Genomic DNA, 26,621 nt, shown 5'->3' with positions numbered 1-26,621 from the left:
GACATAAACAGTAACATTTTCACACATATCAGCTATGAAAACTAAGTTCAATCATTCAGACAAATTTAATATCATGTATTGAAGTTATCTAAACTATTAAAATAAAATAATAAACACAAATTTGCATTTTAGCATTTTAATAGCATAAAAAAGAGCTAAACATATATAAATGACAACTTTTTCACTCATATCATTCGTGGAAACCAAGTTCAATCATTTGAAAAAGTTTAATATAATGTATTTAAGCTATCTAAACTATTAAAGCATAAAAATAATTGCAAAATGACATTTTTACCTTTTAACAGCATAATAAAGTCCTAAAAAAACATAAATGGTAATTTTTTTACACATATCAATTATGGAAACCAAGTTCAATTATCTGGACAAGTTTAATATTATGTATTAAAACTATCTAAACTGTCAAAATAAAATAATAAATGCAAAATTGCATTTTGGGCTTTTAACAACATAAAAAATTTGAAATAGACATAAATGACAACTTTTTCACACATATCAACTGTGTAAACTAAGTTCAATCATTCAAACAAGTTTAATATCATTTATTGAAAAATTGTTAAAATGGAATAATAAAAACAAATTTGCATTTTGGCCTTTTAACGGCATAAAAAATTGCTAAACAAACATAAATAATAACTTTTTCACACATAAATCGTGGAAACCAAGTCCAATCATTCGGATAAGTTTAATATCATGTATTTAAGCTATCTAAGCTATTAAAACATAAATATAACTACATATTTACATTATAAATTAGTACCTTTTATTTCCTTGGGAACCAAAATCTAACCAACTGTTTATTTTGCCACCTAATCACACCACAAGGTAGATTATGAATTATGGCCTTTATAGTACTATTGCCACCTAATCCTTCCATTTATTTTTCAATGACTTAAGCACAAATGAAGTAGGTAGTTCAAGTAAAAATCTTGACTGTAACAATACAAAAAGAAAAATTATAATTTATAGACCAACTTTAAAAGAATTAATATTTCTAATATATAATTAATTATACTAATACCTCAACAAAGTTTAAAGCTTTAGCCTTAAATTTTGCTGAAACTTTATGCCATCTTTCATAATGAATAGGCAATTTCATGCCATTATGAGCAATCATTGCTAAAAACCCAACTAGTAACTGACACTTTTCATTAATTGGTTGCCATCAGAGTTTGCAGATACTACAATACGCTCATTCTGAGGTACTGTCCATGATTCTTTTAAAGTGTTCCTACCTTTAAAGTTTTCCTACCTCTGGTGCTCCGTTGACCATTGTTATCAACTGCAAAAAATAAAATGTCAATTAATAAATTACCAATACTTTAATGATTATAATCAAAATCTAAATATAGGGTTTACGATACCTACATTCAACTTAGAAGTAGAATTAATTGATGGGATACTATCTAAACCTGAACCTCTTGTATTGTCAGATCCAATATCAGTTGAAGGATTAAAAGTGACTAAGTTAGGACTGATAGTAAACACATTTCCACCCAAAGGATTCAGTCCATGGCCAAGATCAATAGGTGTTGTAGATAGTTCTGAGCTAATATCTCTAATATGTACTCCCCTCAATCTATTCCTTGGCAAAAAGAAAACATTCAGTTTCATATTCAACATTATCTCTAGTATCTAACCTTATATCAAATAAGTCTCTAGGTGTGTTATGAAGAACAATAAACTAACCCAATTTTTTGGGGTCTTCAAAATAAAATACTTATTTGACTTGAGAGGAAAAACATAAGGTTCATCAAAAGTTGTTGTCTAGTGTGAATTAATCGAGAAAAATTCACGATTGTAAATATAAACTGATCTTTCTTAATACCTCTCACACTATTCATATCAGCCTAATCACACCAAAATAGGACAACTTTTCTCTTGCCATAATAATCCAACTCAATGATGTCATTAATTATGCCATAGTAATCAATATTTCCCTCCAAATGGTTTGTGTCCCTAGCACTAGCATAACTAGTAGTTAACGAAGTAACAATACTAGCATAACTAGTAGTTAACGAAGTAACAATAACTCTTGAATTTTATGTTCTTCGAATTCTTTCACAAAATTTTGTGTGAAATCTAAGTCCATTGATGATGAACCCTTTGTATCGTTTCACAATCTTATCTAAATCTTGTGAAAGACACTTCACCTATTCACTAACAAGCCTTCCACTTTAAACCTATAAAGGTGGAATAAAATATATGTTATTAATTTTATTTATACCCTAAGCATTCTATGTATAATTCTCAAAATGGGAAGTATGGTATTCCTTATAATTTTTCTTAACCATTCACGAAAATTTTCGGTGAAAAACTTATCAAGCCCTCGAATGTTTGATTGTTGATAATGTGCATGAGCTCTCAAATTATTTTTATACTCACTACTTGCATCAAAATAAATTATTAATAGTAAGAAGCAAAGTTTATAAATTATGCTTAATAGAATGAATGATTTCCTCTCATGAATAACTTACGTGTGAAATGATTCAATCGAGTCATGATGAAAAAGAACATATCGATGTGCCTGTGCTCAAGATTTATCATCTAACTCCAACACTTCAATTTTGCCTATTAACTGTCCAAAACTTTCAAAAAAATAAGTGTAGGTAAAGTCAATATGCTGCATACCAAGATTTCTTATTGGTCTATTAAATCTCATTTCAACATTTTTCAAATACCAAGAGCAAAGTGTCATACACTCCTCTACTAAATATCCTTTAGCAATAGAACCTTTTAGCGTTTGTTGCAATAATAAGACTTTAACCTATCTAAAAACCTAAGGCATAAAACATTTGTCATATACCTTTTTAATTAGAATGGTATCATTAACACTAACAACTTATTAATAAATAATACCTTTCGATAAGATACATCCATCGATAATAAATTGATCCACCAACTTTTGTTTAATATGAAAGGTAGATAACCAAATGCATCATAATAGTGAAAAAATTTAGAGGGAAAATCTTCTTTAAATAGCATAAAGTAATCATGGCTTGATTTAAAGTTTGTCAAGCTCTTTCACATTTAGAACCTTCCCACAGAGAGCTTTAAATATGTTACTTAATTCAATTACAACTAAAGTGGCTTGCTTTGATATTAATGAACGTAAAACAAGAAAAAGTATGTCCTACATCAAGATGTGGTAATCATGTAACTTCAATGAAGAAAGTTTTCATTCCTTCAAATTCACACATCATGATATATTTATGGATAGCCATTTGAGACTTTCACATTTTTCAACACCTTGCAAAACACATCTTTCTCATTTTTAGATATCCCAAAACAAATAGGAGGCAATCAAGATTTGCCATTAGGAAGTAACTTCAAATGAAAGTTAGGGTGAATCCTTGTGTCAACTAGGTCAAGCTGACTCTTTAAGTCAGCCTTTGATATTTTATTCACATTAAGTACTATCCTGATAAAATTTTTGCAAACATTTTTTTTTATATGCATCACATCAAGGTTATGACGTAATAAATTATATTTCCAATAAGGCAAGTCAAAAAAGATACTTATTTTTTTTCACAACTCAAACTCATTAAGGTCATCTTCTTTTTCTTTCTCATCATCACTTTGAATATCAACATTACAAACTTGAGTAACAGCATCACAAACTTGAGTATTAGCATCACCAACTTGAGGAATATGAAACTAGATACCTTTCAAGATCTCTCTCACTCTTTTTCTTGATTGAGTCATTTTTTCATAAATGAAATTGATACCTTTAACTTTGACAAGATATCAGACCCAATAATCGGTAATGGCGCTCTCCTTAACTTTTCAGTTCCATCAAAAAGATGTTTTTGGAATCTAAATTGATGATATCATTTAACCATCTATGATGTGCCATATAAAACTAAACTTCCTACCATTATGTAACCACTTCGAACATGTTTGCGTAGCATAACATGACAAGCATAATAACTTTTGGTGCTCTAACTAGATAAATTTGCATAAGCAGAAAAATCATTAATAGTCCATAATAAGGTAGCATGCATATTAAAGTTTTTTTTTTTAAGCATCATAAGTCTCAACTTTTTTCTATAACTGCTTTAACTTTTCAATTAAAAGTTGTAAGTAGGTATCTATATCATTTCTCAGACCTTTCTCTCTAGAAATTATCACAGACAAAATAAATGATTCTTGATTCATGGAAATCAATGGTGGCTAATTGTAATGAATCAATACAACTAGTCAAGTAATATAAGAAGTACTTATCATTTTAAATGGATTGAATCCATCAGATGCTAGTCAAAGCATAACATTTCGAGGATTAGAAGCAAGTCTAGAAACTTATAGTAAAATGATTTCTATTCCAAAAAATCAGCAAAATGCCTCAATAATCCATCATAAGTTCGCTCATTATGATGCCACCTCATAAAATCTATAGTTTTGGAAGACATGAAGAGTCGTTGAAGTCTCGATATTAATGAAAAAATTCATAAAACCTTTATAGGTTTCTTTTTTACGTGGACTTCGTTATCATCCTTATTCAACCTTTCTTCAGGATTTATGTCCAACTAACGAGAATTACCACACACATGACAAAATTGTTGATTTTTACTATCACCCCAATATAACATGCAATTATTGGGACAATTATGAATTTTCTCATATCAAAGTCCTAACTCTTTGATCATCTTTTTTGAATCCTTACAAGATTCAGGGATTTTTGCAAAATGAGACATTTTTTTTAAAAACTCTAACAGTAAAGTCAAAAAGTTACCTATCAATCCACATAAGCATTTCAAGTGAAAAAGATACATGCAAAAAGATAACCTTGAATGCTTAGATCCCTCATAAAGTTCTTCATTCATATCCTCAAGCAACTTATAAAACTTTGATGCTTCCCCACTAGGTTGTTGGTCACCTACACCTATCCCATGTTTACCAAAATCATTCATTTCAACACTTGACTCATTAAATCTATCATTTTGATGAGACAGATTATGAAAATGTTGGTTATGAATGTTGAAAGTATCCCATAACATGCCTTCTATGTCATATTGTCTAATAGAATCATGTTGTTGTTGGAGAGCCCTTGAAGTTGAAAGAACTCTAGTCACTGACCTTGATGATATAGACTCTCCATGAAAATACCAATTAACATATCCCAAGATAAATCCAATACAAACTAAATGTCCCAAAGCATCATGGATTTGTCAATCGATATTAGCACACCTCGAACATGGGTATAATATCATATTATCTTCACTTGCATTATCAAATGCAAAATTAAGAAAAATTTTCACTCTATCTCGGTACTCTTAACTTAATCGTGACTTTTGCATCCAACTCTTATCCATTTAGTACTTGCTGCATTATCGAACCAAAATTATATAATTAATTATATGAAAATAAACTAAATATTACACTTAAAGTAGAAACAAATTTAGATCTCCTAACAAGTTATTTGAATTAATCAAAGGTGATTATTTGTTGAAAAGGGAAATACCTTCACAAATTCAAAGCACTAATTGGCAAAGACACGATTGATAGAAATGAAGTAATTAATGATAAACAACCCTTAATCTCACACTAAAAATAAACAAAAAAAAAAGAAACGTATTAGTATTTTTACATGTTAATATACAAGGTGAGAAAAAATTGAAAATAATAGTCAAACAAAAGTAAAAAAATATTTGGTAAAAAAAATTCAACAAATAGCTATTTAAAACACCTCTATCTTTACCATCCTTAACAATAGGGTGAAATGAACCACTTTAACAATATCTTTGAGCCATAGTTAAACTTTGTTTGACTTTTTGGATTGACTGAAAGAGCTAATATTTAAATTATTAAGGAAGTTACAACATTAATTTTTCAAATATTTGATTATATATATTTTGTGTTTTTAAAGAACCAGAAGTTAGATTGGTGTAATATGTTTACTCTTGGTGTTGAGCTTTCTTTTATAAGGAACCCAAAACTTTGGCCATTAAAGCCAGCTAATTTTAAGTAAAAACCACAATACCACACTAAATTTGAACCATAAAGTATAGATACTTTCAATTTATTAAATGTAACTTATTACTTTTAATTTGTTCCTTATAATGATTTCAGCCCAGAGAAATCTTAAAAGAGAGACAAATTGTAGCTAAGTTTTGAGTGCACCTAAATAAATTTACTTGCTTCAAATAATGAACATGATTTCTGTTGAGAAAAGCAATTATAACTCTGCCTAATTGATCTATGTTTATTGCAAATTGCAAATGATTTTAGCAACAAACCAAACCTTGCCTCAATCTCTACCAGTTCCTCAAGCTCTACAAACTGCAAATGATTTTAGTATCTTAAGACTTTGCTTGCTAAGAAAAAAATTGCTTAGAGAAGAAATTCATGAAAAACAAGAAAACCAAGGCTATAAATAAAGAAAAAATCCGCAGAAAAAGAGGAATTAGGTTGAAAACGAAAAGAATCGATTGGAAAAATGTAGAATGATTGGAAATGGTAGAAATGACATAAGGGGTTTTGGAATTTGGGAGAATTTTTGGTGGCATTTCCTTTTTAAAAATGCCATTAACCAAATACCTTATTTAATGGCATTTCTTTTTTAAAATACCACTAAAATACATTTGAAATAGGGAATTTTAAGGTTGAATAATCCTTTACAAAAAATTGAATGGGTTATTCAAGGTGTTTCTGGCAAAAAATACCTTGAATAATCCCTTTCAATTTTTATGAGGTGATTATTTAAGGTGTTTTTGGCTAGAAATGCCTTGAATAATCCCTTACCAAAAATTGAATAGGATTATTCGAGGCATTTCTGGCCAAAAATGTCATTAATAATTCCCTTCAATTTTTATGAGAGGATTATTCATTGTGTTTTTGGCCAGAAACGCCTTGAATAACCCTATTCAATTTTTATGAGGGGATTATTCCAAGCGTTTTTAGCTAAAATCACCTTCAATAATCCCTTTCAATTTTTATTGAAGATTATTTAAGGCATTTTTTTTCAAAAACGCTTTGAATAATCCCCTACTAAAAACATTGGAGTAGCTCAGTCAGTTAGAGCATACGATTAACCATAAGGTCGTAGGTTCGATCTCTCCCTCTAGTGTTTTGAGGGTTTTTTTAAGGCATCCAAAAATGCTTATTTTTTATAGATTTGTATTTAACAGTGTTGACATTATAAACATCGTTATATTTATAAAAGTCAAAATATATAACGGTGTTTTGGTGAAAAAACACCACAAAAATATATTTTTAGTGGCGTTTTTAAATCCAAATGCCATTATATAAGAATTTAGTGGCGTTTTATAAAAAAACACTACTAACTTTTATAGAAACATGAAACTTTGTGGCGTTTATTTAAAAACACCATTAAAAAATAGCTAGTAAATATCCATTTTCATGTAGTGAGAGATTCACACATGTATAACACCTTCCATCAAATGAATTGACTCCTATTATTAGCCCTTGGCCTTTCATGCAGCAGGGGATGGATGTCCTCAGTCTTTTCACTGTAGCCATAGAGTAAAGGAGATTTGTGTTGGTAACAGTTGATTATTTCACTAAATGGCCTAAGCTAAGGCACTAGCTATCATAACTAAATCTCAAGTTGAAAAGTTTGTTTGAAAAAATATAGTTTGCTAATTTTGTTTACCTTGTGCCATAATAACAAACAATAAAAAATAGTTTGATAATTTAAAGTTTAAAAAGTGGTGCCTAAACTTAGCAATGACATGAGGTTCACCCTGGTTGTACATCCATAGTCCAATGGTTAAGCCAAGGCGGTTAATACGACCATATTAGAAGCCTATAAGAAGATGTTAGATAAAGCTAAAGGCAAGTGGGCCGATGAGCTACCAGGAAAATTGTGGGCTCTTAGAACGACCATAAAATTTCCTACAGGAGAAACCCCTTTTAATTTAGCTTTGGGTAGTGGTTATGTCTGTAAAGATCGGCTTCCCAAGTTTTTGAGTTGAGCTCAGAATTGAAAAAGGGAACAAGAAGGCTTTTAGAGCTAATTTGGATTTGATAAAAGAGTAGAGAGACATAGTTCTAACTAGAATAATAGCTTACTAACAAAAAGTGTCTAATTTCTATAATAAAAAGGTTTGACAAAAGAACATAAAGAATGGTAACTTGGTGCTCAGGAAAATAGAAGCCTCAGGAGTCAAAGACCAAGGTAAAAAATTAGGCCCAAACTAAAAGGGCCCCTACATTGTTAAAGAGGTCATCCACAACTCCACGTATAAGTTGCAAGACATAAATGGTAATCTCATTTCGAGAACATGGTAATAACCTTATATTTTATAGCTATTTATATATCATTTAAGTGAAAAAATTTTAAAAATTTTCATGAATTTTGCTCAATAATGATGTAAATTGGCGATGTTCAGGTTTACATGGAGAAATTTATTTCTTTGAATGTCAACACCGTATCCCATGCAACCCATGCAAAGGTGGCAAAGTGAGGTCATTAATATAAAGATATGATCCATGTAAAGGTGACAAGCAAGTTTAGCCTATAAAAAATTTGAATAAAGAATCCATGGATATCAAAAGGATATTTGACCAATTTCTAGAATGAATGCAAGAAAAATTATAGTGATTTCCTAATGATTGCCATGATTCATGCAAAATTAATGAGATATGGCATTTTAATGGTAATTTGCTCAATTACACATGATTTGGTTTTTAATGCAAGAGTGATTCTTGGATGTTTTTAAGAACCCCATGATCTGTGTAGAATCAAGGAGATATTGTCTTCAATGGTGAATTGCTAAATCACTTATGAGATGGACTTTAATGGTTAACCGAAATCCCTTATACGATAGCAAATTATTGGTGGCAATAGTATTAAAGGCAAGAGAAAGATTGGGATCAATCACATTCATGCATAATCCCCTAATCAATGGAAATGTAATTAATTACCTACCAAAGTCAACAGTATCCAGATTCATCCCCCTTTGGTTGAAATTTACACTATAAATAGGTCATGAATTTCTCTTGTAATAAGCCTTATCCTCAATCTTCCATTCCATCTCTCATTTTTTTTTTAGTTTCTAGTTCATTTCTTTATTTTTCATTTGGCTAAGGTGATAACTTAGCCTATATTTTTGTTCTATATACTTTATTTCAATATAAAGGCCTTTTTAAGTTTATGCAAGCTCTCTTTTTTTTATTTTGTTTAAAGTAAACTGCTTCTTCTTACATGTTCTAAGCATTTTTGTCTCCTTTTAAAAGGTTTTGATTTCTTTTATTATTATTAAAAACATATGGTTTTACTTTTTAATATTGCAAACACTTTTGTTCTTCAGCCAACTTCCATTTTCTTATTACAACATTCGATTCTTTTAAGATTTTAGTTATTTTAAATCAATTTTCCTTTGTTTTGATCCATTCGACCTAAACAATTACTAACTAGATTCATATCTTGTTTAGTTTGGTTTTTTAGTCGTTACATTTGCAAGCCATTTAATGTTTACTTCAATCTCCCAAGCATTCGGCCATCTAGATATAGAGTTAAAAGGCATACTTTCAGTACTTGGTCTCACACCATCATATAGTTTTCATGGGATCGACAACCTTACTTTCACTTTTATTACTTGGATGTGACCTATGCACTTACAGTCTCACAAAAAGGAGTAATCAAGTTTTTTGTGCCATTGCTAGAGATTATCACAGTGTTAAATACCAATATTGATAACTTTCCTTTCAACTTTGTAAACTAGATTTTTTTTATTTTATTTACTTTAATCTATCTTTTTTATTTACATGCGCAATGCAAGAAGTGGTGGCTTAGCTCTTTTAGACAAAGAGATTAAAAGAACATTTATAGGACTTAAGTGTGAGCAACCAATCACTCCTATGGTTAACATGGTAAAAAAAGGACAAAGGATGCTAAGGGACTATGCCATCCCTAACCCTGAAGGTTTTCAACCATTAGTTAGGTGACCAACAATCCAAGCCAACAATTTTGAGATCAACTTGTCTATCATCCAAATGGTCCAAACAACAATACAGTTTGAAAAATTACCCTATGATGACCCTAGCCTTCATCTTTCTAATTTTTTAGAATTATGTGATACTTTTAAGTACAACGGAGTTTCAGATGATATAATTAAACTAAGGTTGTTTCCGTTCTCTTTCAAGGACAAAGCCAAGAGTTGGCTATCATCACTACCTTCGGGCTCTATCACAATGTGGGAAGATCTAATTTGGAAATTTCTTGCAAAGTTTTTCCCACCAGCAAAGAATACGAAGCTGAGAAATAAGATCACCATATTTTAGCAATATGATGGTGAAACTTTATACGAAGCTTAGGAAAGGTACAAAAAGATGCTTCATAAATTCTCGCACCATGGATTCCCACAATGGTTACAAGTCTAGATCTTCTACAATGGACTTACTTCTTCAACAAGAATAACCATTGATTTAGCAGCTACAGGTACTATCATGAACAAGGCTACTGAAGAGGCTCATGAACTAATTGAGGAAATGACAACCAACAACTATCAACAGGAAGTTGAAAGAAAAGTTCACAAGAAAAAAATTAGCATGTTTGAGCTAAATACCCTTTCCACCATCACATCTTAACTTGCCACTTTGACCAAAAAGGTAGAAGCCTTAGGAACCTAATCATCTATTACCCATATCTAAGCTATCCATAACCCATTCTTGATATGTAATGTCTATAAAGGTCTACACTCCTTTGATAAGTGTCCACTTAGAGTAGAGATCATGTAGTTTGTGAACAAAACAAAACCATTGCTTAACCTTTACAACAACACTTGCAATCTAGGTTGGAAGAATCACCCCATTTTCTCTTGCAACCAAACCTAAAATAACCACCTTAATAACCAACACTTAAAATTTCACCAAAACCAACCAACCCATAATCCATCCCAAGAGAAAAAGTCCAACCTTGAAGAAATGTTTGTATAAATGTTGCAAGCTTAACAAAACACCTTCTAAGGTCAAGTGGTCTCTATATAAAATTTAGAGATCCAAATAGACCAACTAGAAAATGCCTTAGCAAACCAACCTATAAGATCCATGCCAAGCAACACTGAATTAAAGCCCCAAAAACAAAGAAAATAAATGTGTAATGCCATCTTTTCAAGTAGGGAAATAATTTATTTATCAAATGATGATTTCGAAAAAAACCCATTAAAGGTGAATTGATCAGATTTTTTGAAAGCCCAAAAAGAGAGTCTGTGGAAAAAAATCCTAAAGATGATCTTACAGAAGATCTTAAAGAAGATGTGTAAAAAGAGTAAAATGAAAAAGGAAAAAAATATGAATAGTTACTACAAGTTGGAAAAGCCATTTTAAAAAGTTTGGATCCTTTCATGGAAAGCCAAGAAAAAAGCCAATACACAAAAGGAATGAATTTGACTTCAAGGATGTCCATAATTAGAAGAACAATGGATGTACCCTAACCAAACCCAATGCCTAAATGGAATGAGCTATTAAAAGAGTTAAAAGGAACTATCTTTTTTAATAAATGTAGTCAACTGCTTCAATAGATCTTGCCATCCAAGTTAGATAATCTAGGGATTTTTTGCATTTCTAGCTTAATCGATCCTTTAAAATTTAATAAAGCTTTATGAGATCTAGGATCAAGTGTCAATCTAATGCCATTGAACATTTTTGCGCAGCTTAAAGCTGAAGTGTTGAAATCTTCCACTTTTAGCATTAGATATGCTGATTGATTTGCAAAGCTACCTTAAGGAATCTTGGAAAATGTGTTGGTAAAAGTGGGAAACTATGGCTTCCAAGTTGATTTCGTAGTTTTAGACATGGTTGACAATGAAGCTCCTATTTTGCTTAGTAGATCTATTTTGTTGACTGTAAAAGCTTTAATAGATATTCATAACTTTGAAGTAACACTAAGATTTAGAGATAAAAGGATCACTTTTAAGATTTCTGTACAAGAAATTCTTAAGAAAGAAAACGTTATGCAAGGTGTGTCTAGCATGGAGGAGAGGAAAAAATCAAGTCATAAGAAACCTATTAGTCTGACCAAAAAAAACTCCAAAACCTTATGTGGCAAGCCTAAAATGTCAAATTCCAACAACTCAATCTATCTATGCAATACCCACGAAAAGGAAAAACCCAACTGTTAAACCTAATTCTTTCTATTTAATCCCTGCAAAAGGAAAACAACAAGGGAAAGTCCCACAAAAGGGGTAATAACTTTTAGATCTTTAGGAATGGTCCAACTTGACCAAAACTAACGCTGCTTGAGAGGCAACCTAACTTTGATATTAATTGTTGATGTTTTCTTTTGTTTGTTTAGAACAGGTTTACCATGATCTTTCCTTTTTTTTTTGTTTTAGGAATAAAGATGGAGTAAGGATAAATAAAAGAGCCAAATCATTTAGCCTCAAGAAATAAGGATAAATGAGTTTTTCTTGACCCTAAACTTTTAATTGTTATGTAATTCAAGTGTGAAAGAGGAAAACTTTTTGTGCTAAAACAATTTTCAACATTTTTCAAAAGGTTAACTTAAAATCTTTGTTTTCAAACCAAGTTGATATGCCTTCAATCATTATGTGGCAATCGTAGTTGATCTTTTACAAGTATTCATAAGTGGCTTACATATGATCTTCAGACAAGTATGAGCATAGTGAAAACATAAAGGGAAACCATAGTTATGCTATTTGTGGAATCGTGAATTGTCATTTTGATCTTTTACATGCATGAATCTTGGTGAAAAGTCATGTGATTATAAAATTGTATAAAGAATTAAGGCATAAATATAACTTTTGAATTTACCTACTTACCGTTAAGGTAAAATTCTTGGCTGTATTTGACTCAAGAAATGATTTAGGCAATCTTTGGTTTGTTTGAGCCTTTTTCAAAACCACCATGAATAAATCATCCTTAGTACCTTTACTTTAAGCCTAATAAATCCTTTTTCTTGTGTATTTACCCATATCAAATAAGCCCAAGCCTTTTTCTTATGAATTACCTCTTTTTCTTACCTAACCTATATTTCTTATGCATGTTAGGGACAAGATAAGAAAAAAAAAAGGGGTGATAAAGAGGAGTAAAGAAGAAAAAAAGTAAAAAAAAAAAAACTTGAAAATGGCTATAAAAAAAAAAAGAAATAAAGATGCATTTACCTTGAAAAGCCTTGTAAAAGTTCTCAAGTTTAAGTTTGAGTAAGTAAAGGGTTATCAACCTAAAATTTTTTCTTTTTCCTACCTTAACCCTAGCCTTACATTACAAGCCAATAAAGACTTATTGATTTTAAGTCAAGTGTGTAAGCCTACATTAGTGGAGAGGTATTGGGGAAAGTAAACATATAAAGTATGCTTTATCTTTAATTCAATATGTGATGGCATGGTATATGTACTTCTTGCTTAAATTGCATGTGTTAGCTTTTTAGGTGAGATAGTGATCCAAAAAGGGGGTGAATTGGATTTCTCTAAATTTTTCTCAAACAATGATTTCAATATAGTTGAATGAAAATTAAAACAATAAGCACTTTTAATAAAAATATAATGTAAACAATAACAATTAATGAACCTAAAATCAAATATAAATAACAATAAATTGTAAGGAGATAGGGATAGAGAAATCAAACAAAATGATTTATAGAGGTTTGATCCTTCTCCACAAGGCACCTACGTCCTCTCTTCTTGGTTGTCCACACCAAGGCTTCAATCCACTATTCTTGAATTGAAAATACAACTTATCTTTTTCTTTCTAAGGCTTAAGACAGAAACCTCTACCCTTTGTAGTATTTTACCTAATCTCACTACAAAGTTCTCAAAAGGATACCTCACCTCTTGTTCTCTTCCACATTTGTATATCAAAGGTAATTTTGCAAACAATAGAACAACCTCTTTAAGGCTAAGTGTTTGCTAAGTTTAAGTTCAAGAAAGTGATGAATGAACAACAAATATAATTTGGATACAATAAATACAAAGATATAGACTTTGAAGCTCTAAAATCTCTTGATTATTTGAGAGAATGAAAATATGGCTTGTTGGCTCTTGCTCTCTTGATGCATCAACTTTTTTGGTGTGTTGAAGTGCCCAATTTATAGAGAAATTGAGGAAATGGTTGTTGGAAGTGTTTGGGAGAAGAAAATAGCCATTGGAGTGATCTTGCCCAGACCCAATCGATCCCTTCCCTTAGGGGATCGATTGGTTCACTTTTGGAAGCCAATTTTGCCTTTGAAAATGCCTACCCGATCGATCCCTTTATGTAAGGGATCAATTGGTTAAGGGGGTAATCGATCCCCTACATAGGGTTATCAATCCCTTCTTGCCATTTCAACAAAAAATTCATTTTTGGGTAAAAAACCAATCGATCCCTTCTTGAAGGGATCGATCCTATCCAAGCTGGGTGGTTGTTTCCCATTTTGTACTATACTCACTAATTTGGTCATAACTTGAGTTATAAAACTCCAAATCACAAACCGTTTGAATATTTAGAAACTAGACTTAACGGGATTTCTATCCGTATAAAGTCATCACCTAATTCACTGTGTACGAATTATAATGAATTTTCAAAGTTACCCTTTGTGCAGTTTTTAGACAACTGTAGAGTGTCTAGTAAAAATTCAAAATCTTTTCTTAAAAAATTTGGATTTGGATTTTGTTTGATCCATTAGAAAGTAGACTCAAAGAGCTTTCCAACCATATAAAATTCAAACATTAAAAATTTGTGAATTAATACAAAAAAAAAATAAAATAAGTTCAATGTTGGAAAACTTTGTTCTTGTAAAACAACTTTCTTAAGTTAATCTCCTTCTCAAAACGAATATTATCAAAATTGTATTAAGTCCAAAATGAATAAGTTAACTTTAAAAACAACAATTCGACTTTTATTTAAGCCCAAATAAATAATCTTTAAAGATAGATTTGGTTTGAGAAATATGAAAACAAAGAAAGGTTTGTTTGCACTTTGAAAAACATTATTTATTTAGTACCAAAATATAAAACTTAAGAACATGTACTAAATAATTCTTTTTCAAAATCTTGATCAAGTTTATTTAGCTTTAATGTTTTGTCATTTCAAAATAAGGATCAATTCAAGGCTAACAACATGCATAAATTACAGATAGTATGATTTCATATGCTTGAAAGTGGCAACTACTTATGATTAAGTTTTATGTTTAATCATGTTCACAACTATCTTGAAATTATACTGTAATGCATGATTGATAACTTGTGAAACTTTGATGGTGAGAATATTTATGTGATTGTTGGCATTAATAACTTGAATATTTTGCTTCAGGATAAGCAAAAAGATAACTGTAGGGGTGTGATAACCTTATATTTTATAGCTACTTTTACATATCATTTGAGCATTAAAGTTTTAAACATAGATTTTGCTCAATAATGATGTAAATTGGTGATGTTTTGGTTTGTATGGAGAAATTTATTACTTGGAATGTCAACCCCAAATCCCATGCAATCTAAATAAAGGTGGCAAGGTGAGGTTATGAATGCAAAGATATGATCCATGCATAGGTGACAAGCAAGTCCTACCTATCAAGAATCTAAATTAGAAATCCACAGAGATCCAAAGGATATTTGACCAATTGCTAGAATGAATGCAAGAATAATTTTGGTTATTCCTTAATGAATCTCATGATTTATACAAAATCAAGGAGATATGGCATTTTAATGTTGATTTGCTCAACCACACATGATTTGGTTTTTAATGCTTGATCGAATGCCTTTGTTGGATTGCAAATTAAAGGCAACAATAGGTTAAATGCAAGAGTGATTCTTGGATGTTCTTAGAAACCCTATGATTTGTGTGGAATCGAGGAGATATTGTCTTCAATGCCAATTTGCTAAATCACCTATGAGATGGACTTTAATGGTTGATCGAAATTCCTTCTTGGATAACAAATTATAGGCGACAATGGTATTGAAAGCAAAAAGAAGATTGTGATCAATCACATTCATGGATAGTCTTTCAATTAGTGAAAATGTAATTAATTACTTGCCAAAGTCAAGAGTGTCCAAATTCATCCCCCTTGGCCAAAACTTACACTATAAGTAGGCCATGAGTTTCTCTTATAATGGGCCCCATCCTACACCCCATCTGCCATTTTTATTTTTTAGTTTCTAATTTTTTTTCTTTATTTTCCATTTGGCTAAGGTGACAGTTTAGCTTATATTCGTGTTCTTTAAACTTCATTTCAATACAAAATCTTTTTTAAGTTTATGCAAGCTCACTTTTCTTTATTTTGTTCAAAGTAAACTATTTCTTCTCACATGTTCTAAGCACTATTATTTCCCTTTCAAAGGTTTCGGTTTCTTTCATTATTATTGCACTCAATCTTGTTTTGGTTCATTTACATTTCCCTTGAAGCATACGTTTTTACTTTTTAATATTGCAAACATTTTTATTCTTCAACCAACTTCCATTTTCTTATTACAACATTTGGTTTTTTTAAGATTTTGGTTATTTTAAATCCATTTTCTTTTGCTTTGATCCATTTAGCCTAAACCATTACTAACTAGATTTATATCATGTTTAGTTTGGTTTTATGGCTATTACATTTGCAAGCCATTTAGTGTTTACTTCAGTCTCCCAAGCATTCGGCCATCTAGATATAGAGTTAAAAAGCATACTTTCAGTACTTGATCTAGTACCATTATATAGTTCTCATGGGATCGATAACCCTACTTCCATTTTTATTACTTGGATACGATTTGTGCATTTATAGTCTCAAAAAAAGAAGCAATCACATGGAATGAGGACAACCTAAAAGTTTATTACTAGTAAAGGCCATAAGATCGAGCTACCACTTGTAAGTCTAAGGAAAAGTTTGTATTCCTTATTCTTTGAGCTAAATAAAACCTTCAACAATACTAGATTTAAGGTTATGCATGAAGTCTAAAGCTCTGGCACGAACCAAGCTAGCTCTTGTACATTCGAGTTAATAATAAAGTTTGAATTAACAATGAAGTCTAAAGTTTAAAGTTTATTGATCAAGTTGGTAACATAAATTGACCAATTTGTCACTAAAATACTACCAAGTTAAGAAACCATTGCATAAAATCTACTAATATTGAAAGACTGATGTTAAGAAGTAGATTTATGATTTGAGAACCTCGGTCATAATCCTATATCGAGCTAGCAATTGTGGAATTTAGATTCTCAAGTTAATTTATGTAATTATTCTATGAAATATAGACCTAACATTTGGTTATTGGAATTAAGAAAGATAACGTCTGAAGTAAAAGAAAAGAAATTTAAAGCTGAAACTTATGCAAAAAAATAAACGTATTTCTATTTCACCAAATATTATTTACAACATCTTATTAGCTTGAGTAAAAATTACAAAAGTTATTAAAAAGGAAAAAGAAAATCTATCCTAAACATCTTTTTTTTTGGCTCCCTTCCTTACTCGTCAAGAAATAGCGTTAAAGGTTCATTAACTCTGACCTTAGCCTCAAGCTCCTCAACCTTAGTTCCAAAGATGGCATTAATAATAGCTTCCATCTTTGTGTCTTCCTCATCTTTAGTAATGTCAATAGGTGTAAAAGTTTGCTTAGACTTCAAGTTGTGAAGGTTGTCTCGAACAAGTCTAGGTTAGCATGGATGAATTGTACCTTTTTCAATCCTAAGTTGAAAGAGTTGAAAACCTGCTTTTGAGCAAACTTCATTTGCATATTGTAGAACTCATCGAACATCAAGAAATCTTCCATTGCTCGCTTGGCTTTCTTTTCAACTTTCAAGCTTTAACGTCAGCCTCTCTACCTAGGCCAAGGCCTTACTAAGCTTAAGGTTAGCCTACTGTTGAAAAGACTTAGCTATGGCTTTTTAGATTAACATGTCTTCAAGCTTAGCAGTTATGTCCTCAAGCTTCTTATCGAGTTCTTTATTGGACTTTTTCACCTTGGCATAATGGGCCTTGAGTTTCTTGTCCACCTTCATAACAACATTGAGTTTTTTATCATAAGTTATAAGGTCCTACTTGATTTTATGTTAGTGCATAAGAGTCTGGTAGGCATTTAGTGGACCTTGCCCCGTAATTTGGGAGACAAAGGTTGAAAGTTATTCAAAGACTACAAAAGACAAGAACTTAGCTTAGACTTAGGAAATAAAACAAATTATAAAACTAGAATAAACCAAGCTAAAAGACATACGAAACTTTCTTTGAAAGGGTAACCTGTGTGACCTTTCTTACCACCTAGGGATTATCGAATGTAATTTTTATAGAGTCAAACTCCACATTAATTTGCTTTGAGGCGGGCTATAGTTTTATGATTGGCCTTAAAAGGGAGGCCTCATTCCTTTAACTTTTCTGAGACCTTTGCACCATGCTATTTTTCCTTTTTAGGGTACAATAAAGCTAGATAGAGGCTGCAGAGAAAGTGGATCAATTATTTTGATGCCTCTTAAAGGAGCATTAAGCTAGATAGGGGCTTTACCCTTACCCTTCACCTTTAGGGCATGTAGAAAGGAGTCCACCTCAAGCCAACATGTCTACAAAGGAAAAATGAGTTAAGTGTTAGAAAAAGAATTTGATAAAACAAACATCGTATGAAATTACCTCACACTTACTCTAATACTTAACCTCATTAACAACATTAAGAGAGGTTAACTCGTAAACATAAACAACCATATCTCCCCTCTTGAGGGAGTCAATTATTTTATCTCAAGTTTTGAGCTTAATATTTGTAAGAGAGCTAACTTGGACATCTTAAAAATTGCTTGTCCTACTATTTACCCCCCAACCTCTTTATTCTCTTTTTCTATGCAAAGGAAGAGCATCTTTTAACTCTTTATTGAGCTCAAGCAATTAGCAAAAATCTTTTTTAGTGGGCCAAGCTATTACATAGAACTAGCTCTTATCATGTGGATGTTTTTTAACAATAAAAAATTCTCTAAATAGAGGGATGAGAGGAACTAAGCTTAACCTTTTACAAAGAATAATAAAAAAGAACTAAGTGATAGTTAAATCATAAGAAAGAAGAAGATCTATAATAAAAAAATCTAAAAAGAACCTCAGACTAACCACTATGATCTTCCAATACACTTAAATTTTATCAATGTCTAAAGGAGTAGTAACTCGATCATTGATGGTCAATGCTATTATGCAATACCCTTTTTTTAAAAAGTGAAATCTTACCTTTAAAGCATTGGAATGATGTACCGAGCACATATTAGGGCAATCCTCAAGGTTAGCCCTGCCTTTTCATCTTTCGGAATTATACCTAAGCTACAAAGGGTGTCAAATGGGGTGAGGTTTTCTACATCATTACCTTGGGTGACCTCTTCCTTTTTTTCACCCTTACCCTCCTCCTTGACTGGTCGGACCCCTTACCTCCTCATTACCCAAAGCCTACTTACTTCTAAAAGTTTCATCATCAGATGACTAAGCTTTTGAGGAAAAAATAAAGCCTTACAATCAGGCAAGAGTTAAGACCTCCACTACGTAAGAAGAAGAAGAAGGTAAAGAGCCAAAAAACCCTTTAGGCTCAAAATGTGAGACAAAGTTAGACCTTAAGCTCAGCTTAAAAGGTTGTTATGAAAAGTAATAAGGTAAGAAGGGTAAGGACAAGAAAGAATATGAGTAAAAGAAGAGGAAGGAAGATCACTCATAGGGTTGAACTGATTTCTAGCATTGAGGCTAAAGGATTTTGGATTTTAGAATCTATTACAGCAAGAAGTTTATCCATCCCATGATACACCCATTCTCCTCTAGCATGAACATTCTTTTCAATTGTTTTTAGCCCTCAACAAACTTCAGATTTAACCAAAAAAATAACTCGGCTATAATCCCTTAATATAATAATAAAAAGGACTTCATCATTTGAGGAAAAATCTTAACATTCGAGCTGCCTCCCTTTACTTCTACCCTAAAATTTTCAAACATGCTAGAATTAAAAGACATAAAAAAAAAAAAGAAAAGATGTACCTAGGAGTTGAAAAAAAGAAAAGGTCAGTTGAAAGAAGGTTAGAAGTGTTGGAAGTCAGTCAAATTTGGTTGGCTTGAGAGTTAAAAGGCTATAATGTGAGAAATGAAAGCCCTAGAGGACTCTTTATATAAAAAACACATAGATCAAAAAAATGTTCTAGATTATGTCACATAGCCAAAACGGTTACTGAGGATGACCACATTCTCAACCCCAATTAATTTTACCATATAATTTTCTTTCTCCTAATTAAATGCTGAAAAGGCACAACAATCATTTCAGCAAAGATCATTCACATCAACCAAACACCTCTAATATGTCAGATTAGCCATTTACTAACATAAAATAAATTAAAAAACAATAAAAAAGCACAAGTCCTATGTCACTCATCATAATATGGGTTAGCAAATTACAACCATATAGGACATCGAATGTACAAAACACATTGATAACCACCCATAAGCCTACCTAATCTAATATTTGTTCACATCCACACTCTTAGTCATTCGTCTTGGAGACTTTAGATTAGACCAACTAAATAAAGCTCTTAAAGCCCATGCTCAAGAATTTAAGTTCGACATCACCGAGCACTATCAAATTGACTCAATCAACACTTGTTAGTCTGCTACTTAAACTACTTGACAGGGGGATAGAATCTTAGGGGCATTTTTAGATCCAAAGGGCAAAATGATCTTTTTTCCCATAAAAAATAGTGACAACCAGGGGCACATTTGAGTTTTGGCCCAAGCTGATGTGTCGGGTTGAATTGATTTCATAGGGTCACGTTAGCTTGGCCACTTCACTAGTCTGCACAATAGCCCCCCCAACCCCAAAAAAAATGCTAACTTGTCATCCCAGAGTGAATGGTCAATGTTCAAGTCAACTTGATCTTCCGAATCATCTTTGGCCATAAGGCTAACCTAGGGTAGCCTAGGCTACCTATGTCCCTTCTCTTTACAATTATAAATAGGACCATCCATGTACCATTTCACCATTTTTTTTTTTTTTCACTTTCCTTACATTCTCCTCCTTATTATCTTCTTTTGCCAATCTCTAACTTAAGCGTCAGAGAACAAACGCTAAGACCACTCCCAATCTTTGTCTTTAATCGCTTTCTTTATCTTTCTTCTTGATTTTAGGGTTTTAACCTTCAAAGATAGCTTGGCACAAACATAAAATAATCGTGTTAAAAATTTATGGATCTTTTTTTTCTCTTACTAGTATAGAAAAGGTTCACCACCAATGGAAATATATGGTATTATTTTTAGTTATTATAATAGAATGGGATAAGAGATTAAATAATGGTATCTTATCTTATGTTTGATATGTGCTAGGATTAGGATACGATAATTTTATTTATTGATCAAAATTATCCTTCTTCAAAGTTTATACAATTCAAATTATTGATGTAATTTTTAAGGGCATAATAGGATATATAAGTTTAATTCCATGGATAAAAAAAAATCTTTTCATTTTGAAAGGATTAAATCATCCTTTGCCAAGAGAATGATTAATCTTCCTTGCAATTCCATCCCTATCTTTAAATACAAACTAAACATGACATAAAATAGTTATCTTCCTATCCTATGCATCATCTTATACACCAAACATGATATAGGCTTTATACAATTTTTTATTATTTTTATTAATAGGTTGTAGCATGCACTTTTTTTTTAATGAAACATGCTACGTTGTATATATTACCAAAAGTTTTTGTTTTCTAAAATGTCCTTAAAAGTTTTATCAAAAAAATTTTTTTAGATTTCATATAAAAGAGTTAAAAAATGATGTTTGGAAGTTAATAAAAAGAATTTTGAATGAAAAATAAGTAAAAGAATTTAAATGACATTAAAGAAAATTTGAATGGCTAAATTTAAAAGATATTAGTAAAATAAATCTAGGACGCCATAATGCCATTTCAAGGCATTCTCGAATGCTCTGATGGATTTTGGTTTTGCGAATAGATTTGCTAAGGGCATTATAATGCCATGAGTTGAGCATCTAAATATCTTAATTGGGAATTAAAAATATATGTTAGACATATTGCTTCATTTCAAAAGTAGTATTTCTTTATCTAAAATATTTTTATTCATGAAAAAGTGTTTCAAATACCATTTAAGGCTTATAAATACTTTTGTTAGCAGTCAATACAAAATAACTTTACATCCAATCTCTCAAAAATTAAATCATTCTTTCTTACTCTAATTTTTAGTTTATAATTCATGTGAATCCAAGAAAAACTTGAAATAAGAAGAAAGGGTACGGATAGTCTGTTCAGGCCTACGGTATATAAGAGGAGTTTTACTAGTTATGTCTAGTGCAAGAGTCTATTTCCTCAAATTTTTTGGGGATGTCAGTAGCAATTTATTAGTAATCAGTGGCATAACATAGTATTAGCATCATATAGTTAGGTTTAGCGATGGTAGAAGAGTTGGGAGGAATGTGAAGAAAGTTAAAGCTTACAAATGAAGAAAGGAGTGAGTGGAAATAGAAGGGATCCGGGAGAATATAAATTCAATGGAAGAGCAAAACTGGATGGTAGGAAAGCTTTTTACCTCACGTCCTTACAATAAAGAAGCCGTGATTGGCACTCTAAAAGTGATCTGGAAATTATCGAGAGGGATGATGGTGACCGTTTTAGATACAAACTTGTTCATTTTTAAGTTTGGCACAAAGAATGATAAGAAGAGAGTTCTTGAGGGTTTGCCATGATGTTTTGTGAAAAAAAAAAAAAAACCTTATAGTTTGCGAAGATTACAATGGAAATCTGAGGCCAACGGACTACATCTTTGATAGAGCTATGTTTTGGATCTGAATCTACAGCTGACCTTTGAGAATAATGCAAAAAGGAGTGGCAGAAAGGATCGGGATGAAGTTGGGATTGTTTAAGGGAGTGGATTATAATATGTCACTTAGCAATAGGAAGTTTTTTGAAGGTGCGGGTCGAGATGGATATCACCATACCGTTGATACGGTTTATATCACTGTCTGGAAAAACAAAGGTAAAGAGTCATGGGCAGATTAGAATACGAAAATATACCAAATTTCTATTATATTTGTGGTAAAATAGGGCATACTAAATTGGAGTGTGAGCGGGCAGCAAGTACAGAAGGTGAAAATGAAGTGAACCAATATAGTGAATGGTTAGGAACCTCTTCAGTGAAGAAAGGCTACATGGCATACTCAGGAATGACAAAAACTTATAGTAAAAGCCCAAGAGATAAGTTTCTGGCATAGATGAATCTGAAAGTGCCCGAAACATATTATGGAGCTCCGGATGATAAAGAACAAAGTGAAGGTGCAAATTGGAGAAGAACAGGGTGCAGAAAAACCCACGTTACTGGAACGGGGATCAGGAAATGCGTTTTTGGAAAGGAAGGAATTTTAGGAGGAAATCAAGAGGAAATGAGGGTTTGTAGGAAAGAAAGCGTGTTTGATGGGATTGAAGGGAATCCAGCAGTTGGCGATAATGTGGGGTCAAAGATGAGACAACCATTGATTACAACTGGAACAACTATTATGGTAACTGTGACAGATTGCTCGAATACTGGAAAAGATTCTGCGATGCGTGGGACTGTTATGAAAAAGACATCTAATAGTATTATCATAAGTGACATGGCTTACTTGCATGAGGTGGCAGTTTCAGAGGGCAAAGCTGGATACAGGAAGGAATGGCTCAAAGGTGATTAAAGTCGAAGGGCTGAATAACTGGAATGATGGGAGACACACGTGGAAGAAAAAAGCAAGGGCAGTCTCTAGTAGCAATGAGATGGTAAAAGCAAAGTGCAATATTGGCGAAAGAAAGCTAATAGATTAAGACAGTGACTTTATGGAGATCGATCGTTGTCATATTCGAGATTCGATATGTAATCATTTAAAATCATAAAAATATGAAGAGTTTTCATCAAATTTTTAAGGTGTGATTAGTTATTCAAAAAATTTATCGTTTTAATAAAATAAATTTAAAATTTATTGAAAAGATAATTTTGATATATGAAAACACAAATGAATTTGAGAGTTAGTTACATGTGAGAAAAAATTAGTATCCTCACAGTACCCATTTAAATCGGTATTAATTAATCATACACTACTGTTAGTTTTAAATAAAAATGGTTTTAATTAGAAATTTAATAATAACTCTTTACTTTTTCAAAAAGAAAGAAAGCCAACTAAAAATATTGATTTAGAAATATTATGAAAATATTTAGATTAAAAAAATATTATATAATTCTCTAATATCTAGGTAGAATCCAAAGATAATCCTTACCATTTAAAATTCACCACAAATTTCTTTTAAAAGTAAAAACAACATTCCTTACAAGTGATAACTATCGGTAACTCTCTAACATTTAGACAAAATATCAAAAATTATCTTTCTTGGAATGCTATTTTAATTTTATTTTTTTAAACTAATTTTTCAAAGAACTTTTTATGCAGTGAAAATGAAAAATGATATAATTAACATTCAACATCAATAATTAAAAAATATATATAATTATGTAATGAGTGAAAACATTAATCTAAAAATGCGTTATATGCAAATGATGATAAGATACGAATTTAGGAATTGCATTCTTAAATATAAAGAGACCATTTGAACTCTCTAACTTCTAAGCAGAGTTTAGATACAACTATTTATATTTAAAATCTCATTTTATTTTTATTTTTTATTTAATTTTGTTATTATTTTAATTAAGGAATTATATGAAATTTTTTTAATGGAATAAAATTTCTTAAATACTTCATCATCTAGGTAGCATTCAGGAATAAATTATTTCACAAAAAGTTTTCAAACAAATCTTTAAAAATTTAGGATGATTTTAGGGTTTTGGGTAGGTTTAAGGTTTCAAAGTTTTATTTAGGGTTTCAATTAGAGTTTTAGGGCTTTGGTTATAGTTTCAGGTTTTATTTAGAGTTTAGGATTTTACCTAAGGTTTCAAGTTTCACCTAGGATTTAGGGTTTTAGGAATTTATGAGCCTCTCTAAAAATCTCCAACATTTTAAGAGACTTTCGAAGCAAGCTCACCTTTTATGATTTCCAAAAATTCATTTTTATATATTTTCCTTTTCATTAAATTTATTATTATTATTATTAATTTACCTTTTATTATTTTATTTTTATTACTTAATAATTTCACAACATATAGGTGGAATTATTATTTATTTTTAAAATATGATTTTTATTCCATCAAACATCCAAAGATTTAAAAAAATTTATTTCTTTTTGAATTAATTGCTTTTTCGTTTCTTTTTTTGTGTTTTTGTTTTAGAATTTCAAAAATACTAACTAAGAATAGAGATGACGAAAAGCTAATGCATAGATCAATTTATTAAACAATTAAAATAAAAATAAGCAAAAATAATCATATAATAATAATAATAATAATAATAATAATAATAATAATAATATAAAAACTATTCAAATATTCATATAAACTAAAGTTTTTTTTTATCATATATTTTTCATGGTTTGCAATATAATCAAGTTTCACCATATAAGCTCCAAACTTCCATGCAAAAGTAACCTTAATTTATCTCTTAATCTAAAAACCATTTTACCAAAAACAAGAACAAAAACTATAAGACAAGTGCTTGAACATCATAGAAAATTCCAGCTTTAAATGCTATTGTAGTACTATTAACAAACAACAACCTCACTAATTCCATGTAAAACAGCTTTCAAACCTTATCCAGCTCACCTGCTTTTGTTGATGGTTTGCTTGACTACCATGTTTGTGGTCTTTGACAATTGAGGCATAAATATCTTAGACCCTTCTCCAACATTTGTAGCACTTACTATTTCAAAAGCTCTAAACGAGCACTCAGGTGCTTCTTTGACAACCTCAAAATAAAGAATAGTCAGAGTTTTGGTTTCTAATAAATCTTTTTCACCATCTAGACAAATCAACTTTCCTTCAATAATAAACTTTACTTGCTAATGTAAGAATAAAGGTACAGCTTTCGCTATATGAATTAAGGTCTTTTGAGCAAACAAACGCAATGTCCATAACTTAGAACTGAACATTAAAGGTACATGAACCAATCTGTAATGAAATTTTTATATCACCAATTGATTCCTTTCATGCCTCATCAAAAGCCTTAACTACTATATGGTTGTTTCTCATGTGCAACTGATCCACTAGTAGCTTTGAAAGCATAGTCATAAATATCATATTATTGGATGACCCATTATAAATAAGCACATTGGCCATAGTATGAGTTTTACACTTAACAGTAATGACTAGGGCTTTGACACTATTTTGTCCTTCGGGAGGTATCTCATCATCATTGAAAGAAATAAATTTTACGACTAAGATATTCCCCACCATGTGATCCACATTTTCTACAAAAATATTATCCTCAACATAAGCCTAATGAAGCACTTTCAGTAGAGCATTCCTATGTGGTTTAGAGTTCAGTAGAAGTGACAGTAACGAAATACACGCTGGTAACTTGTTCAACTAGTCAACTATATTGTACTCACTATGTTTGATAAGCTTGAGAAATTCACAAGCTTTTTTCTTAGACATAGGTTTTTTATATTGTGCTTTTGGATTTGTCAAAACATGACTAGATTCTCCCTCCACAATGACTTTTTCTTTTTTTTTTGCTTTTCCTTTCCTGACCCTTTCTAACATTTTAGGTGTGTAACAATGACCACTTCTAGTCATTCCTCCCACTCATATTATATTCATGGTATGTTTAAATTCTGTGTTCTCTAAAACTATTTCATCCCTAGACCCTTGA

General features: G+C 31.1%; 1 protein-coding gene and 1 non-coding gene across 2 annotated transcripts; one reads left to right on the top strand and one right to left on the bottom strand.

Annotated features, from left to right (window-relative positions):
• The first annotated feature begins 9,664 nt into the window (after positions 1-9,664).
• On the top strand, positions 9,665-12,290 carry LOC149519736 (uncharacterized). The gene is made up of 4 exons (XM_089757826.1): positions 9,665-10,262; positions 11,634-11,647; positions 11,734-11,940; positions 12,280-12,290. Exons 1-4 carry the CDS (start codon positions 9,976-9,978, stop codon positions 12,288-12,290), a joined length of 519 nt encoding a protein of 172 aa, XP_089613952.1. The 5' UTR covers positions 9,665-9,975.
• LOC149519737 (small nucleolar RNA R71) lies at positions 10,234-10,340 on the bottom strand. The gene has a single exon (XR_016341144.1). It is a non-coding gene; the product is annotated as a small nucleolar RNA R71 (small nucleolar RNA).
• Positions 12,291-26,621: the final 14,331 nt, after the last annotated feature.

This window comes from Durio zibethinus, chromosome 3 (assembly GCF_047325235.1).
Source record: "Durio zibethinus cultivar Kanyao isolate XHJ-2024 chromosome 3, ASM4732523v1, whole genome shotgun sequence".
Lineage (NCBI taxonomy): Eukaryota > Viridiplantae > Streptophyta > Magnoliopsida > Malvales > Malvaceae > Durio > Durio zibethinus.
Note: the sequence above shows the minus strand (reverse complement) of the source record. Positions and strands in the feature narration are given on the sequence as shown.

Coding starts and splice junctions, on each gene's coding strand:
- LOC149519736 (XM_089757826.1), top strand. CDS start 9,976: ATGGTCCAAACAACAATACAGTTTGAAAAATTACCCTATGATGACCCT.